The 17,602-nt window shown below is 33.3% G+C and overlaps 1 protein-coding gene across 1 annotated transcript; it reads right to left on the reverse strand.

Annotated features, from left to right (window-relative positions):
- Positions 1–5,204: 5,204 nt before the first annotated feature.
- On the reverse strand, positions 5,205–16,934 carry LOC127717572 (hemicentin-1-like). Its single transcript, XM_052223267.1, has 9 exons — positions 16,903–16,934; positions 15,920–15,977; positions 12,886–13,185; positions 10,897–11,208; positions 10,003–10,266; positions 8,874–9,179; positions 8,104–8,442; positions 6,861–7,151; positions 5,205–5,722 (listed from the first exon to the last, which is right to left on the reverse strand). The coding sequence occupies exons 2-9, from the start codon at positions 15,972–15,974 to the stop codon at positions 5,226–5,228; spliced, it is 2,364 nt and encodes a 787-aa protein (XP_052079227.1). The 5' UTR covers positions 15,975–15,977; positions 16,903–16,934; the 3' UTR covers positions 5,205–5,225.
- Positions 16,935–17,602: the final 668 nt, after the last annotated feature.

Genomic DNA, 17,602 nt, shown 5'->3' on the forward strand with positions numbered 1-17,602 from the left:
CGGATATCAGAACATAAGGATCATGTTGGGGTACGAAATTGCAATTTTGGGTACGAAATGGCAGAGGTACGAAATGACTTGCTACCGTACATGTTTACACAACGTACGAACACAACATATGGAAAAAGTAAATTAGGAAAGCGTGTTAAGCAATAGATGAATATTTGTGATTTAGAAATTTTTATCATAAGGCCAAAGTCTGCTGTTGGACTAGATAAGTATAGACATTTTAAAATAAGATCACAATGATAAATATTTCAATTTTCTACATAGACTCTTTGCTTGTATGGTTGACGTCGTAGTACAATATGTTGATGTTTTTTTTTAATTCAGCTCATCTTTTCTTTTTTAGTTCTTCTTCTGTTGATCGTCCCATTCCTTCTGTCCAACTTGAACAACAATAGTGACTAAACACTTTCAGTCATATAACTAGACAGTAAGTATGTGTAACTGGGCCCGTATGACGTATGCATAAAGCTACTTAAGTTAAGATTTGTTCCGAACGGACGGATTTTTCAACATGTCCTACGATAAATTAGTATTATGATTGGATATCTTAACATAAGTAGAATATGCATACGGGCCCTGATATCGATAGAACTGAGATTTGTAGACGAACTAAACAAACAATCTACAAAAGTTCTTTAAAATAGTTTAAATATCTTAATTTATATAAGAATAAGAAGATATGGTATGATTGCCAATGAGGAAACTATCCACCAAAGTTCAAATGAAGTGGATGTAAGCATTTGTTGGCAATCGTACAGACTTCAACAATGAGAAAATACCATACCGTATGGTCGGCTATACAAGTCACCGACATGAACAATGTGAAACAATTCAATCGAGAAAACTAACAGCCTAATTTATAACTAATTTTTAATTTTTATTTTAAAACTGTTATTGTGTCTTTTTTTTAAATTAAAAAAAAAAAAAAAACAGATATGGAAATGTTTTCGCTTATAGTAGTTTTGTTTAGAACCTCTTAAACATATCATTGCTGCAAAAATTGACAAGAAAACGTTTGAGTCTTTTAACCAATTAATTGATTGATTGCTGGTTTCTAGTCCAGTGGCAAATAACCATATTCCAAATTATACTATATTTTCAAAAAGATATCAGGAATCGGTACATTAGACACATGTTAAACGAAGTTCTCAAAAACAAATGATTGTTTTTAGAAGGCTCTAAACACTCAAAATATGTTAAACTCTTCAATTAAATCTAAACAGTAAAACATATGATTCCTTCTGTGTTTAAATTGAACCAATACATTTATATATACAAATTAAGGAGATGTGCTATGATTTCCAATGAGACAACTATTCACAAGGGACTAAAATGACAAGGATGTAAACATGTACAGGGCACCTATACGACCTGCATGATTCTCTATTGAATATAGTATAGTAAGGTATAAAAGGCCCCGGATTGACAAAATGTTCAATTCAAAAATGAAAACCAACAGCTACATTTGAATAGTCTTTTTTTTTTTAATTATTTAAAAAACGGGATTATTATGTTACAAAAAAATCAATATGAACACATACTGGCATTTAAACGTATTTTTAAAACAATCAATGATTTATTTTGTACATTTCTTTCGTAATTGTCATTGATATATGATCTTAAGCACATTTTCTGACAACGAATTATAAAATTATTTATTGAAAATTTTATATTAATTTCAAATGCTGCATGTCTGTCAGTTAATTTCACGTACATTCCAAATAAAATAGAGTTTGATATTGTTTTGTCGTGATGGGTGATCCCACATAGGGGCACACCTATGATAACATAAATATAAGAAGATGTGGTATGAGTGCCAATGAGACAACTCTCCATCCAAGTTACAATTTGTAAAAGTAAACCATTATAGGTCAAAGTACGGCCTCCTTCAACACGGAGCCTTGGCTCACACCGAACAGCAATCTATAAAGGGCCCCAAAATTGACTAGTGTAAAACCATTCAAACAGGGAAACCAACGGTCTAATCTATATAAAAACGAGAAACACTTTATGAACTTCATTAACAAACGACAACCACTGAACATCAGGTTCCTGACTTAGGACAGGTGCAAACAAATGCAGCAGGTTCAAACGTTTTGATAGGCGCCAACCTTCACCCTAACCTGAAACAATAGTGTAACATCACAAAATAGAAAGACACACTATACTATATCAATTGAAATGTGTCCATTTACCTGTTATCATGTTTTAACAGTTTGATATTATTTTGCAGATGAATTTTTTTTCCATTAGATTATTATAGCTAATGGTTTGATGCAGTGACCGACATGACATGCTTTGATGAAGAACTACCACCATATAACAGCTTGTCCAGGGGTACAATGTGAATAAAAATCATCGATATCTTTCTTTACTAAATAAAATATATTTTAAGTTAAATATTCTTTGCGTTTATATTTTCTTAGCATCACGATGCGGAGCTACTTGTTTCATACGATATACATGCCATCTTCAAATTATAACTTAACAACAGTTAGTGGTATTAAGATCTATTAAGGTGGCAGGGTAGTATTTCCTGGCTCATATGGAAAATAATAAGCCTTTTTAGAATTTGCACCACGTTCTAACACTGCCCAACAGCCTACATACACAGTTAACTGAAGTACTTTCAGAATAGAAATAAATTCGAATATGTACGATAAGCGTTTACTTTTTCTGCTATCTTTATAAGCCTAAGGCTACTAGTGCTTTTGGGTCTTTTATCATGCAGTGGAGGATACAAAATTTAAAAAAATCTCATTACATATTTTTCTTCATCTGATTCATCCCTCAGCTTGGGAAAGTATGTTCAGTAGATACTGTATTTTTTGTCCAATCACAGTCTTCAGATACATTGACACAAGTATGTAAATGCTACCGTGTCATCTAAATAATTGGTCTCTTTTAAAATAATGTGGTTATGACTATATTGACTTGAATAAGATATAAAATTAGACACACTTCAGGAAAAGGAAAAGAAAGTTTAATCGGATGATGAGAATCTGAATTGAATTAAATAACAGTATGGGTATTTCGAGAACAGATCAATGCATATATTGTTGAAGGAGCGCTGATAGTTACAATAACTGAACCATTTATTATGAGGCATTCATTTGCATATTCTGCAAAACGCGATATCTAATGTATGATGTTTATATCATATCACCAGTCAGTAATTACATAATTTTTATACGAAAAGGAAATAAACATAGATCTGTGCACTAATGCGTTTACTCGATGCTGACCGATATGAAATTATTAGGTATTCATTTGTTCAAAGTAATTTGTTAAACTATCATATCAGAAAATCTAGAACGGCAGTTTGAAACTAGATGTGTCGGAACAACTCGATTGGCCCCGCTCGCAAATATTCAAAGTCCAAAGCCCGCAATTTCGGCAAAATCAGCGGTACTGATCCAAGTGTAAACTCCATCATTCTGTAACTCATCATAGTGACCCACATATTAAAAAATCAGCTCAATATGTGAAGGCATTTAGAAAAAAAAGTCCGTATTCAAATGTAACTGTTATTTTCACGAAATTTTCAACGTCCAAAGCCTTCATTTCGGCAAAACTCAGCGGAGCGTAACCGAATGTAAACTTGATCTGTAATTCATCAAAGTAGACTCACATACTAAAAAACAGCTCAATATGTGAAGGCGTTTAGAAGAAAGTCCGTATAAATGTTGGTTTGAAGACATTTTCAAAGTTCAAAGCCCTTAATTTCGGCAAAAATCAACGGAGCGGAACTAAACGTAAACTTGGTCTGTAACTCATCATAGTAGACTCATACATGTAGGTGTGAAGAAAAGAAGTCCGTATAACTGTTTATTTTACAAAATTTTCAAAGTCCAAAGCCCGTAATTTTGTAAAAAAAAAAACAGCGGAAGGGAACCAAATGTAAACTCGATCTGTTACTCATTATAGTAGAATCGCATACTAAAAGTCAGCTCAATATGTGAAGTCGTTTAGAAAAAAGTCCGTATAATTGCTCGTTGCGGAATGACGGAATGGCAGAGTGGCGGGGCCATAAAAAGAACAACAACACAGCACGCAATTATTGAACGTCAAGATTGTATATGTAACCTTCGGAACATGGTAAAGCACCAATGTCAGTGTAGCTCACGCTGTGTAGTTTCGGTGACCACCTGCCAGAAATAATCCAATTCATTACAGAGAGTGAAAATATTTCAGAATTAGCGGTATCGTGTGTCAGTCTAATCAAGGAGATCCGAATAAAACCTTATTTCTTGGTAAAATAATATTTAAGTTTTAATTAATTGATGATATATTTCAATTTCACAATTATTTATACGTGACCGAGCCTTTCATGATAGGAAACACAAGCTATGGAATATCGTATCAACTAGGAGATATATACATATACATGCATGTACTCCATAAGCTCGGCTGGAATGTCGCTACATAGGAATAGGAAATTCACATTTGGGAAGCCGAAATCAATCCTCTTGTCGAATAGTTTTGTTATCTACCGACCTTTAATAGAGATTTGTTATCCAAATATGAAAGTGACTACAAGCTTAATGATTTTTTATGATATTATAGACCTCTCAGTCTAAGACCCCACAATTTTTAGGTGACATTCATACTGTTATATCTAATAACATGCAATGTCGTATTTTGCAAGAGAAATAATGGCAAACTTAAAATCCTAAGACTATGTATCCAATCTGAGACTTTGCGAGTTGCCTCTTGTATGAAAGGCAGCAAGCCTCTACTGTTTTAAGAAAAAAGGCGTTCTTAATCATCATTTATAGGAATCAGTATTCACTCGGCAAACTTCTTTTTTGCGCATTTTTGCGCCTGTCCCAAGTCAGGAACCTCTGGCCATTGTTAGTCTTGAATGGTTTTTTTTTTAATTTCGGAGTTTAGTGTGATGTCCATTTTCTATGAACTATTACATATTTTTGTTTAGGGACCAGTTGAAGCCCGCCTCCGGGTGCGGGATTTTCTTGCTTTGTTGCAGACCCATTGGTGGCCTTGGGCTGTTTTCTGCTTTTTGGTCGGGTTTTTGTCTCTCTATGACACATTCCCCGTTTCCATTCTCAATTTTATTCTAGTGAATCTCCTGTAGATGTAGGTATGAGATCGGCAAGTGATCCAGGATTCTGTTTTCTGATTGTAAAACAGTCGCATCATTTTCTGATTTAATAGAATTCTGAAAAAATAAAACGCAGGGTTTACTTTTTATTCTATTAAATATCTTCATATTGGTCGACTTGGTGCAAGCTGTCATATTGGCTCATGTCTTTTGATTGATACGTGTATTTTCTTATCGTAATTGACTCATATTGATTGATATAAATGTCTTTCGGGCTCGTATTATTTTCACTTGTTTCACTTATTAAAGATGAGTGGTTCTTACTATCGGTATCAGTATTTGACGATGAAACGTTGTCTACTGGCGGACTGTCTTGAACACCTCTGAGAACGTGTTCTTGAACTCTTTGGTTTTGTTGTCTGTTTTCAATTTGGTTTGTGCTTACTTCTCTCATCCCGTTTGCTTCTATTTCAACATAATTCTGACTTTCGTCGTGTTCCAATGGTGAAGCTATTCTATTTCTTAGCTTGAACATTTGCCTCCGATATACAAGAATTGATACCACAAGAATGATCACGAATAAAATGCTAGAAATGGAAACGGCGACTGGTATGACTGAGAAGATTGATAAAGAGCTTTTCACTTTTTCATCTAAAATGAAAGTAAATGATTTAAAAACATTTATGAACAAAATGATATGAACAATTTTTACAACGAGCTGCAAGCCTGGCAGTATTGAATTCAAATAAACTGGAATGAAAAAATCAATGCGGCTTGTACTGGTATATTCTTATTTACATTCACTTTATTCTTGATTTCTCTTGATCTCCGATTACTTTTTAAAATTTTAATTTGATTTTTGACAGTGGTCTTTCAATTTTCGACATTTACACACACGTCAAAAAAACAAGAGAAAAGAAAACGACAACTTGTACGTTAAACACAGTAAAAAATAATATAAATGTCTTCGGCTGTTATTTGGAAAGTTTGGTTTTCATGGTAGATATTTTTATTGTTTAATTTATTCCTGTCCAAATTCGGTGGTCATCGTTGGTTACTATCTATCATTTTTGTTTTTCGTTTATTTTTTGTACATAGATTAGGCCTTTGGTTTTCTCGCTTGAATTGTTTTTTTTTTATATTTTGTCATGTTGGGGTCATTTATAGTTTATAGTAGTTAACTATACGGTATAGGTTTTGATGGCAGACATTTGATTGTTTTGGTTAATTCATCCATGTCCAAATTAAGTAGCTTATAATTCAGTTGTTATCGTTGATTGCTGTCTATCATTTTTTTTATTTTTCGTTTATTGTTCTGTACATAAACCAGGCCGTTGGTATTGCTTGAATTGTTTTATATTTTGTCATGTTGGGTTCATTTATAGTTGACTATACGGTGTGGGTTTTGCTCATTGTTGAAGGTGATATAGTTGCTTACATAGATCTACGTCATTTGAACTTTGGTGGATAGTTTTGTCATTGGCAATCATATCTCATCTTCTAATATTTATAGCGGTAACATGGGCAATCATACCCCATCCCCTCATATGTATTGCTGTATGGAAATCATACCACATCTTATATTTATTGCTGTATCATTGGCAATCATACACCTACTCCTTGTATGTTTTTCTGTATCATTGGCAATCATACCACAACTCCTTATATCTATTGCCGGATTATTGATGTAGAGCCAAAATCACTTTTGTTATTATTAAACGATTCCGTTTATCGTGTTTTTTCCAAACGCAAAATAAATTAAAAATCAACAATAAAGATATGCACTTACTGTGTACTATAATGGATTTTTCTTCCGTACAGTTGCTTCGGCCTAGTCTGTTTTGAGCGAACATTCGGAAGTAATATGTAGTCTTTGTTTGAAGTCTTTCAATTGTCCAAGATAACGTATCACTAATTGTCCTGTTCAGTGACTCAACCACTGTCCATTTCTTGGAATTACTTTCTCGAAACTCGATGAAAAACGTTTGTATTAGACCACCATTGAAGTTACATATCCACTGTACTAGAACATTATCCTCCTTTGTTGACAATGTAAAATTCATTGGGATACTCGGAAAACCTAGTTGTACAAAAGATAAAACTTTGAAGGACTCTGTTTTAACAATTTATGAAAAAAGTACCATTCAAATTATATTACACTTAATAAATTTCGTGCTCTCGAAGCGCTTTTCTTGATTTATTTTCATTAGGAGTACTTAAAACTTATCATTTGAAAGCCAGGCATTTATAAATACGTAGAAACGTTAGGAGATACCTGCATTAAACCAAAAAAAGGACCAAACAAGAATAAGCAAACACATCTTAGGTCAACTTTTGCCCGAGAAAGATGGAACCGTAGTTTCTTAATAATTTATCATCAATCAACGAGTATTTTACAAGTATAACTACATAAACACGTGAAGACGTGAAGAGCTATGTGGCCAAAAGGGACCTAAACGAATAACCATGTGGCCAAAAGGGACCTAAACGAATAACCAAATACTTATAAGGTCAATTTTTCCTGAGTGAGTTTGAACCTTAGTTTCTTAATAATTTTTAAATTATCAACGTAGAATTTTAGAAAAAAAAGTATGTCATAAATCCTGTCAGTACTGAAGCCCTGATTACTGAGCCGATGATACCTTCATAAAATTTTACGGTTTTTGAAATGTTAACTATGACTTTTCGTTTGTGGAGCAAGAACTGCAGACCCTTCCGGAGCAGATGTGTTTTAATCTGGTTTCGGTTTAGTTATGCTTGTGAACCATTCATTTGTTTAATATTTTGTGTTTTTTTGCTTGACAGTTCTTCTATTTTCCTTTTACCACGGTGGTTTTTTGTCTTTATTTGACTTGTGTTTTTTTTAAATCCCGCATAGTCTGTAATTCCCGAGAGAATTTGATTCGAAAAAGCAACCGTTGTACATGTCGACTTGCAGTTTATTGTTAGATTTAACATGTTCTTTTTCGGTTTTCAAAAACGTTGAAGATAAAAATTAAGTTGTTAAATAGCTTAAATGTAAACTAACTTACTTGCATATATAAGGGAGATCTCGTGATGATTTTGTCCGAATTCGTTTCGTAAATTCAATGTATAATTTTGAATCATCTCAGGTCTCAATTTTGCAATTTTCATCGTCATTCTGTAACCTTTTACCCTCACGTTTGAATTATAGAAAGTATCATTTACAAAAGTATGTTCTTCAATAATGTTTATATTGGATTCGTCGCTTGTAAGTTGTTCGCCATTTTGATTATGCATGAATAAATCTGAATACTTTGGGTTACTAAAAATATTGATTATTATGTCTACTGATTCATGTATTATTCCATAAAAGAACCAACTGTTGTCCCCAACAAACATGGGTTTACCTGAAAAATCAATTGTTTACCAGTTAAAAATATCAAAACAAGATTATTATTTTATTTACTTTATTTGGAGGAGGGTTAGACTTTGGATAAGGGGGATAACTCTAAAAGCCAGCTTTGTCTATAAACACATTCTAGTGTTATTTTTTTAATAATACCACTTTTCACAAGTATATCATTAGCTTCTAAAATCGTCTTTCTCGTTCAAAGTTAAGGGTTTTGTCCTTCACATCTATCTAGATGACAAAGTTTCTGCAACTTCATGTAAGGCAGTCTAAAATATTTAAATAAGTCTTTTTTTCACCAAAAAAATGAAAGAGTGCAAAAAAGTTACATAAGAGGAGTTAAATTCAATAATTGAAGGGGTAGAATTTTAATCGTTTAGAATATTGAATATTACCGTTTTTTTTAGTTTGAAATCTTAAAGTAAATACCTGATATACTTAAATACACAACAGCTGTCCTGTTGCTGGTCCCACTAATACCTGGTATCCCATTACTAACAGTACAGACGTAAATTCCATTATCATAGTACTGTGTGTTGAAGTTTTCATTTTTCGGAAGTTGAAGAATACCGTCTTCAGATCCTGACAGGAACCGTATATGGTCTCCATATTCAGATTTATGTTGCCACTGAAAAAATGTGTAATTTGGTGGAACACCTTTCGGCGAGCATATAAGCTTCCTTGATTTTGCGTTTACAGTGTAATTTTCATACATAATGGTTACATCTGGTGCATCTACAAATATAAGTAAAAAAACAAGACATAAAAGTAAGTATAGGCAATTAGTTTGTAATCAAAACCAACAATTTAATTATATAAAATTGAGAATGGAAATGGGAATGTGTCAAAGAGACAACAACCCGACCATATAGCAGACAACAGTCGAAGGCCACCAATGGGTCTTCAATGTAGCGAGAAACTCCCGCACCCTGAGGCGTCCTTCAGCTGGCCCCTAAACAAATATGTATACTAGTTCAGTGATAATGGACGTCATACTAAACTCCAAATTATACACAAGAAACTAAAATTAAAAATGATACAAGACTAACAAAGGCCAGAGGCTCCTGACTTGGGACAGGCGCAAAAATGCGGCGGGGTTAAACATGGCATTCCATATTATATACCGAGGCATACACAGAATAGGGTAAACATTAACTATAATAGCATGTTATTTCAAATGACATATTATGTTCTTTGAAAATAAAACCCAAAAACATTTTACACAACTTACGCATAAAAATTACACTGGTCTCTTTCAAGCCCAAGCCTTTTTTTCAATTCAATATTTTTTTAAGTCTCATCTCTCACTAACGTATAATACACCATTACATTAAATGCAAAAGTAGATATAAAATACAGTGTCATTCTGCACAAAATTATAAGAGACTATTACAGTTAAACATTACAGAAAATTCTTCTATTATAAAAAGAAATCGTCTGATATTAGTTGCTTTACAAATGTGTACATTGCAAAGGGTTAAATTTTACTATACTAGCTTGCTATTTCTAGCGATATATTATGTTCTTTGGAAAACAAAACCCATTTTAAACAACTTACACATAACAATAACACTGGTCTCTGCCACAGTTGAGCCTATCATATTAGTAGCTTTACAGATGTATACACCAGTGTCTCTTCGTGTAATAACAGTTATTTGCAATATTCGACTGTTTGTGTAGTTTTTGATTTCGCCATTATTTTGTGTTAGCCATGACACGCTTTGTACGACAGGATTGCTATCTATGTTGCAATAGACGATGAGAGAATTCCCTTCGATTATGCGAACAAAGTTATCTACACTAAGTGTTACTTTTGGCTTATCTACAAAATATTAATTATGAAAACATCTAACTTAACTATATCCAAAATGTTCATCAATTGTAAAACGTTTAATTGAAGATTAACTCTTTGAAACTAGAACCTAAATTTGGTATGACATATGTAAAGTAAAATAAACTCGAGTTAATATGGGTTTTTCTCATTGTCGAAGGCCGTACGGTTGCCTAAAATTGCTTAGATCAAGTTCATTTTAACTGTGGTGGATAGTTGTATCATTGACAATCATACGACATCTCAATAGTAAACTTTTAATTGGTATTACAAAAGTCAGACAAGAAACAGTCAGTAATGACCTTGGAAAAGCTTTGAAAAAAATCTGTATTATTGTACAATTCACCAGGAAATTTATATTCAATTGTTTGTATAAAACAAAATTGTTTATTTCCTCTTCAGTTTGATTTAAAACATGGACACAATGCCAAACTGACCTCTAAGAGAAGTTTGCACCAGACACGGCGGATGAAGTAATCGATAGTTGTTTTTGTAATTTCCCATTAAGTATTAAAAAACGAAAGGCTGTAAAAGCTTTTTATTTCTTACATGTAAATTATTAGAAAAAAAAATCGTGATTATACACCATTTTGTAAAATAATTTCGATTAATTATACTTACAATGTACCAAAATTTCAATTGATTTAGTCATCGGAGTGTGTAAGACGGAACTGTTTGCACGGCAGTAGTACAGCCCACAGTTTTTATGTGTGGATTTTAACATTACTCGTGTAGAACCCGGCCCACCACTCTGTATCACGTTGCCTCTGTAGACCCATTCCAGGGTTTCCTCTGGTATGCCACTAGATATGTTACAATATAATTGTAATGTTTCATTTTCTCTAGCAGTAACTGTTGTAGATTCTTCCAAGTAGGTGTTGCTTCTGTTTCTATCTGTATTTACTACATATATATTTAGGTTTGTTGGAGCTTCTGAAATTATGAGTAGAATATGTATAAGGGTTGAGATCTCACAAACATGTTTAACCCCGCCGCATTTTCGCGCCTGTCCCAAGTCAGGAGCCTCTAGCCTTTGTTAGTCTTGTATTATTTTTAATTTTAGTTTCTTGTGTACAATTTGGAGTTTAGTATGGCGTTCATTATCACTGAACTAGTATATATATTTGTTTAGGGGCCAGCTGAAGGACGCCTCCGGGTGCGGGAATTTCTCGCTGCATTGAAGACCTGTTGGTGACCTTCTGCTGTTGTCTGTTCTGTGGTCGGGTTGTTGTCTCTTTGACACATTCCCCATTTCCATTCTCAATTTTATTTTATTGTCATTTTTATATCAGAATATAATTCATTTAATCTAACTCAACAAACCTTTTACATTGTCTATTACATTCTTATTATAGACTCATGAATATGTTGAACAGGGACCTCCGTTTGAGGTGTTAGGGATGTATCAACACGCAGCCACGTCTGGTCGGTTTAGGGACATTAAATCCGCTGTCTCATGAAGGGAAAGGTCGGCGCTATCTGCTTTTAAACGAATCTTACGATGACATGTTACAGGGCAACCAATTTTGTCACCATCCAACATATCCTTATTTTCATGTGGAATTACAAATTTCCTGCCTTGTTTCCGGCTGTAATCCTTTGTAAAGCATACCATTAGATATATTGTTAAGTTATTCTTGCCTGCTAATGCATGAAATATTTGCCACTAAACGTTAAGCAAACCGAATTCAACGCAAAACGGTATAAAGCCTTCTTAAGGTGACGAACAAATTAAAAAAAATCCGTTTCATAGACCTTTAGATATCAGATGCAAATGAAAGACAATTATACCATGGATATTTACGTTACTCATTAAAAAAGTCATGTGTATTGTACACAAACAATCTTATTCGTGTATAGGTTCAACCACTCGGCTGTATATACATAGAAGGCATTTTCAAAAAAATGTATATAGCATTGATTATGAATTCGAAGTATCAACTTTTTTTCCTTTTGTTTCTTTAGTGGAAACTGAAAAACTGTGATATCTGTAATTACCCGAATACATAATTTTTTATTGTATCTGCTTTTTTCTATTATAAGTCATGTATGATAAAGAGGGGACAAGTTCAATATCCATAAGTGTTTTTTTTAGATACATAGCAATGGCAAACAGTGCATTATTACATGTTTGAAAGTTATTGACATATATGTAACTGTCTAAGTGGTCTCGTGCACACTGTAGTCGTTGGCGGCTCTGTGTTCGACCCCGTCCTGTAAAACAGAGGACTTTAGAACTCATATTTATATTTTTCTGCTTTTCCCTCAATAATCTATATTTAAGGGTAAGAGCATAGACTGATATATTCGGACTCATGATCATGTGCCGGGGTATGGCGACATGTCTTTCTTTTGGATTTTACCAAGCGGGCTATATTTTTTTAATTGGTTCAGCGTATGAATCTAGTATGATCATATCATATGAACATTTAATCTTCCTCAATATGCATGCAATATTTGCCACTTGCCTCGTTATAAAAAATATAAAAAAAAATGAAAATATAAAACTAAAAAAAAAGGTATTATTATAAATTGTCAGAATGATTCCAAAACATTATAGTTACTAAAACCAATCTTGATGTCAACAGCACAAAAATCATGTGTACATACTTTTCAAAACCAGATTAAATATGATTTGTACAGATGTATCTTCAATCACCACCGTGCAAACATATTGACCCAAATCTGATTCCTTAACATCACTTATCTGTAGGTTGAAGTCTCCAATGGTATGATTTCCGGATATTGTAAAACGGTCTTTGTCTATACCGGCACCGAGTTTGGCTCCTTCGGATATTTGTAACATTTCTTTCCGTCGAAACCATGCTATTCTCGATGATGTCAAATGATGCGGACAAACCATTTCTACCGACGATCCAAGACTAGTGTATACTGTATGATTGGAGGAAACTTCAAGAACAAGAAAATAAAAGTTATGAATTAAGTTGTAATTAAAATCGAATTCCACTTCTGTAATACTGATAATTAGGATGATTATTGATCATCAGTTACATGTTTAATTTGTCAACTGATTTTATATGTTACATGGCCGATGTATACATTGTAGTGAAGCAATAACTGCTTTTCATTCCAGAACATCTACCGTATGTTGCTTAAACTTCAGATTTCTGTGTATATAGTGTGACAAACATGTGTAGGCACCAGCAAACATGTTTAACCCCGCCACATTCTGTATGTGCCTGTCCCAAGTCAGGAACCTGTAATTCTGTGGTTGTCGTTTGTTGCTGTATATCATATTTTTTTTTCGTTTATTGTTTTGTACTTAAATCAGGCTGTTAGTTTTCTCGTTTGAATTGTTTAAATATGTAATTTCGGGGCCTTTTAATGCTTACTATACAGTATAGATTTTATTCATTGTGGAAGGCCGTGTGTAGTTGTTAACTTCTGTGTCATTTGGTATCTGGTGGAGAGTTGTCTCATTTGCAAAACGTCCAGATTTTTTAACATGTATTCGAATTCATTAAAAGGTCTTAGAGATTTCTTATCATTAAGGAATGACTGTAATATTTTTTCTGTCTATGAAGAAATAACATCAAAAATGTGGTGCACACTCAATAACCCGCGTAGCGGGTTATTTTAAAGTGTGCACCACATTTTTTATGCTATTTCGAATAGACAGAAAAAATATTACAGTCATTTCTTATAATTTAATTCAAAATTCCATTTTAAACCGGAGTAAACCATGAAAAAACGTTGTTGACGTCACGGTCACATGACAAAATTATGTCTATGAGCTGATAAACAAAACAACGTCAGCCAATCAAAAGACGCGTTACATCCAAAATTAAATTATTATGATATGGATACTGAATAGAGTATTTGTGTTACATTGATATCACATCATCATCATCATTACCAATTTTTCCGTTATTATTGTTTCATCTGTTTTCAATAGCTAGACTCGTAAATTATTGTATATTTTTGAAATATTGCATGCTCTTATTGATATTGTATTGTTATATATTGTAATTCGGAGCGGACTTCATAAGTATGGTTTACTTGTGTCAAATCAATTTTACTTTGAGTAAATAAAATATGTTTAAACTAAATCTCATTGGCAATCATACCACATCTTCTTTATTTTCATATGTCGAGACTATTATTTGTCGTTTAGGCTTTTTATTTTTGTCGTGAGTTGTGTGTTCTTTTTTATCCAGTCTTTTATGGTCCCTTTATTACACTATTTCCTGTTTTGTTATACAAATTCAAAATTACTAATCATTAGAAAATTTACCCATTAATGTGTTTACAAAAGACTACGATACAATGAAAGTTCACAATCTGCAATTTGGGATTTTAAAAACAAACATATGGATAGATTTGACTATTATATAAATAGTCCTTTTTATCATACTAACTCTTCACGTGTGTCGGTACTTATACATCCTCGCCTTTCAAATTTTGACTTGAAACGTTCCTGATGAAGGTAAAGCCAGAACAAAAGTTATGGATGCATATAATGTATAAAGTGTTAACAGTATTATTAAAAGTGAGCTTTTCTCATCACTTGGCGTCCGTCGTCCGGCGTCTGGCGTCCGTGGTCCAGCGTCCGGCGTCCGTCGCCGTCTGTTAACTTTTACAAAAATCTTCTCCTCCGAAACTACTGCCCCGAATTTAACAAAACTTGGCCACAATCATGAAAGGGTATATAGTTTAAAAAATGTGTCTGATGACACCGCCTGCCCACCAAGATGGCCGACATGTCTAAAAATAGAACTTAGGGGTAAAATGCAAGTTTTGTCTATTATTTTGAAAACCGTTATAAATAGAGAAAATCTGACAGAGCAAAAATGTTCAGAACGTTGAGCTCTACCAATTGTCCATTTAAGTCAGGGGACTTCTTATAGGAATTATTGCCCTTAAATGACAAATTTTACCATTTTTATTTTCATTTTTGCCTACTATCTTGAAAACTATAATAGATAAAGAGAAACTTTAAATTGCAAAAATGATCAGCAAGACAAGTTCTACAAATAAGTCTTCATGGTCGAAATTGTCAGTTGACTTCTTATTTGAGATATTGCCCTTTGATGAAGATTTTTACCAATCATTTGCGATTTCGCCTTTTATCTAAATATTATAATAGATAGATAGATAGAAACTTAAATAAGCAAAAATGATCGGCAAGACAAGATCTACAATTTAGATTATTTGAAGGAAATCGTCCGCCGACTCCTTATTGGAGTTATTGCCCTTTAATAACATTTTCACCATTTATGTTTGCGTTTTGCCTTATATGATAAAAATTATAATAGATAAATAGACACTTTTACACAAAAATGATCAGCAAGTCAAGATCTACTAACAAGTGAAATTTTGCTGATAAAGTTAGTAGACTGTCACTCTTTGTAGGAGTGATTGCCCTTAAATGAGGATGTTCTTTACCTTCTTTACGTTGTGAGCAAACACTAAAGAAGATAGATAGAAACTAAACAGAATAAAATGATCAGCAATACAAGATCAACAAAACAGAGATTTTTGTCATGAATTCTATGAGATTTTTGTCATGAATTCTATTCTCATCTACAATGTTGGAGATTGTCCTTTGTTAAATATGCGTATAGACCAATGTGAGCGACACATGCTTTTTAGAGCCTCTAGCTAATTGAAATTAATACGTTACCAAATGCTTCTGATAGTGTATATATGAATAGGCATATAATCACTCTAATCGTCATCTTCTGAAGTGGAAAACAAGTTATTATTTGTATTGACATCTTATTACTTAACTGTTAACCCCTCGATATGTTTTGTTTTTGTACATGATCTGTAAAAATAAGGAGATGTGGTATGATTGCCAATGAGACAACAATTCACCGAAGTTCAAATGAATTGGATGTTATAAGTAAAGCAATTATTGGCAACCGTACGGCCCTCAACAATGAGAAAAGCCACACCGTATAGTCGGCTATAAAAAGCCCCGACATGACAAATATTAAACAATTCAATTGAGAACTCTAACGGCCTAATTTACAACAAAACAATGTACGAAAAACAAAAATGACAGACATGAACCAACGACAACCACTGAACTACTTGGGACATGGATATACAGAATGTGGCGGCGTTAGACATGTTGTGAGCGCTCCTAACCTGGGAAAGAGGTGTTACAGCACAACATACGATCAAAACTATAAAAATAAGTTGAAAAGAACTTAAACTCATCAGATCGATACAAAGCAGAAAACATCTAACAAAAACACAGACCGGACTTGGCAGGGTACTTATATATCCCTTACAACAAAAATGCATGTTTTCATTTTGTGAGTTACTGTCTCATTGACACATACCCCACACTATGCACATCTCCATCCTTTAAAGTGAAGACGTTGTGCAAGTTATTCTTATTTGTGTAAGAAAATGCATAATTATTTCTTTTTAAATAAACAAGCATTAAGAATAAAGAGCTTTCTTTATTTTCTATAATATTTAATAGTAAACAGAGGTAGGAATGTTATGCGCTATTATCTAGAGAAAAAAATGATTAAAAAATCATAGTGTAAACATGGTAACAAAATATGGGTATTTGATACGACTTTTAGAAGTTGGAATCTTTGACTGGAATTTCTTTTCATACATCCATATATTATAAATTGATCTACTTACGTATTGCGGACATCTAACTTTTGCATGTTTGAAATCCATGACAAACAATATATATTAAAATGTAGTTTTATTTCCGATGTATAACTAGCACTTAACAGTATCCATAGAAACGAAAAAGTGTCATAATTGTCTCTGTTAAATTAATTCATATTTTTTAGCTCACCTGGTCTAAAGGGCCAAAGGAGCTTTTCTCATCACTTGACGTTCGTCGACCATCGTCGTCTTGTTCCATTACATCTTCTACTATGAAACTACTTGGCAAAATTTTAACCAAACTTGGCCACAATCATAATTGGGGTATCCAGTGCAAAAAAAGAGTGTCTGGTGACCCGACCTACAAAATAGCATGGCTAAAAATAGCCATTGAGGGGAAATGCAAGTGTTGTCTCTTAACTTGAAAACCGCAATAAAAATAGAAAATCTGAAAAGTTGCAGACATGTTGAAAACATTGAGATCTACCTACTGTCTATTTACATCAAAAGTGTCTGATGACTTCTTTTTGGAGCTGTTTAAGAGAGAGAGAGAGAGAGAGAGAGAGAGAGAGAGAGAGAGAGAGAGAGAAAGAGAGAGAGAGAGAGTTTTATAAACAATTATATAATTATATAGTTATATCAGTTAAATTAAATTGTTTTCAGCGCTACCCATTGCAGCTGATACCTGCAATTCTGAAACAATATTAAAACATTTACAAGTTATGTA

Source organism: Mytilus californianus, unplaced genomic scaffold (genome assembly GCF_021869535.1).
Source record: "Mytilus californianus isolate M0D057914Y unplaced genomic scaffold, xbMytCali1.0.p SCAF_10, whole genome shotgun sequence".
NCBI classification, from domain to species: domain Eukaryota; kingdom Metazoa; phylum Mollusca; class Bivalvia; order Mytilida; family Mytilidae; genus Mytilus; species Mytilus californianus.

What these genes read in the sequence shown, in the direction of transcription:
- LOC127717572 (XM_052223267.1), bottom strand. Translation starts at nt 15,974, where the DNA reads ATGACGATTAGAGTGATTATATGCCTATTCATATATACACTATCAGAA. An exon ending in TGTGTATTTAAGTATATCAG is followed by an intron (nt 8,443 to 8,873) that starts GTATTTACTTTA and finishes TTGATTTTTCAG; the next exon opens with GTAAACCCATGTTTGTTGGG. An exon ending in GATCTCCCTTATATATGCAA is followed by an intron (nt 7,152 to 8,103) that starts GTAAGTTAGTTT and finishes TTGTACAACTAG; the next exon opens with GTTTTCCGAGTATCCCAATG.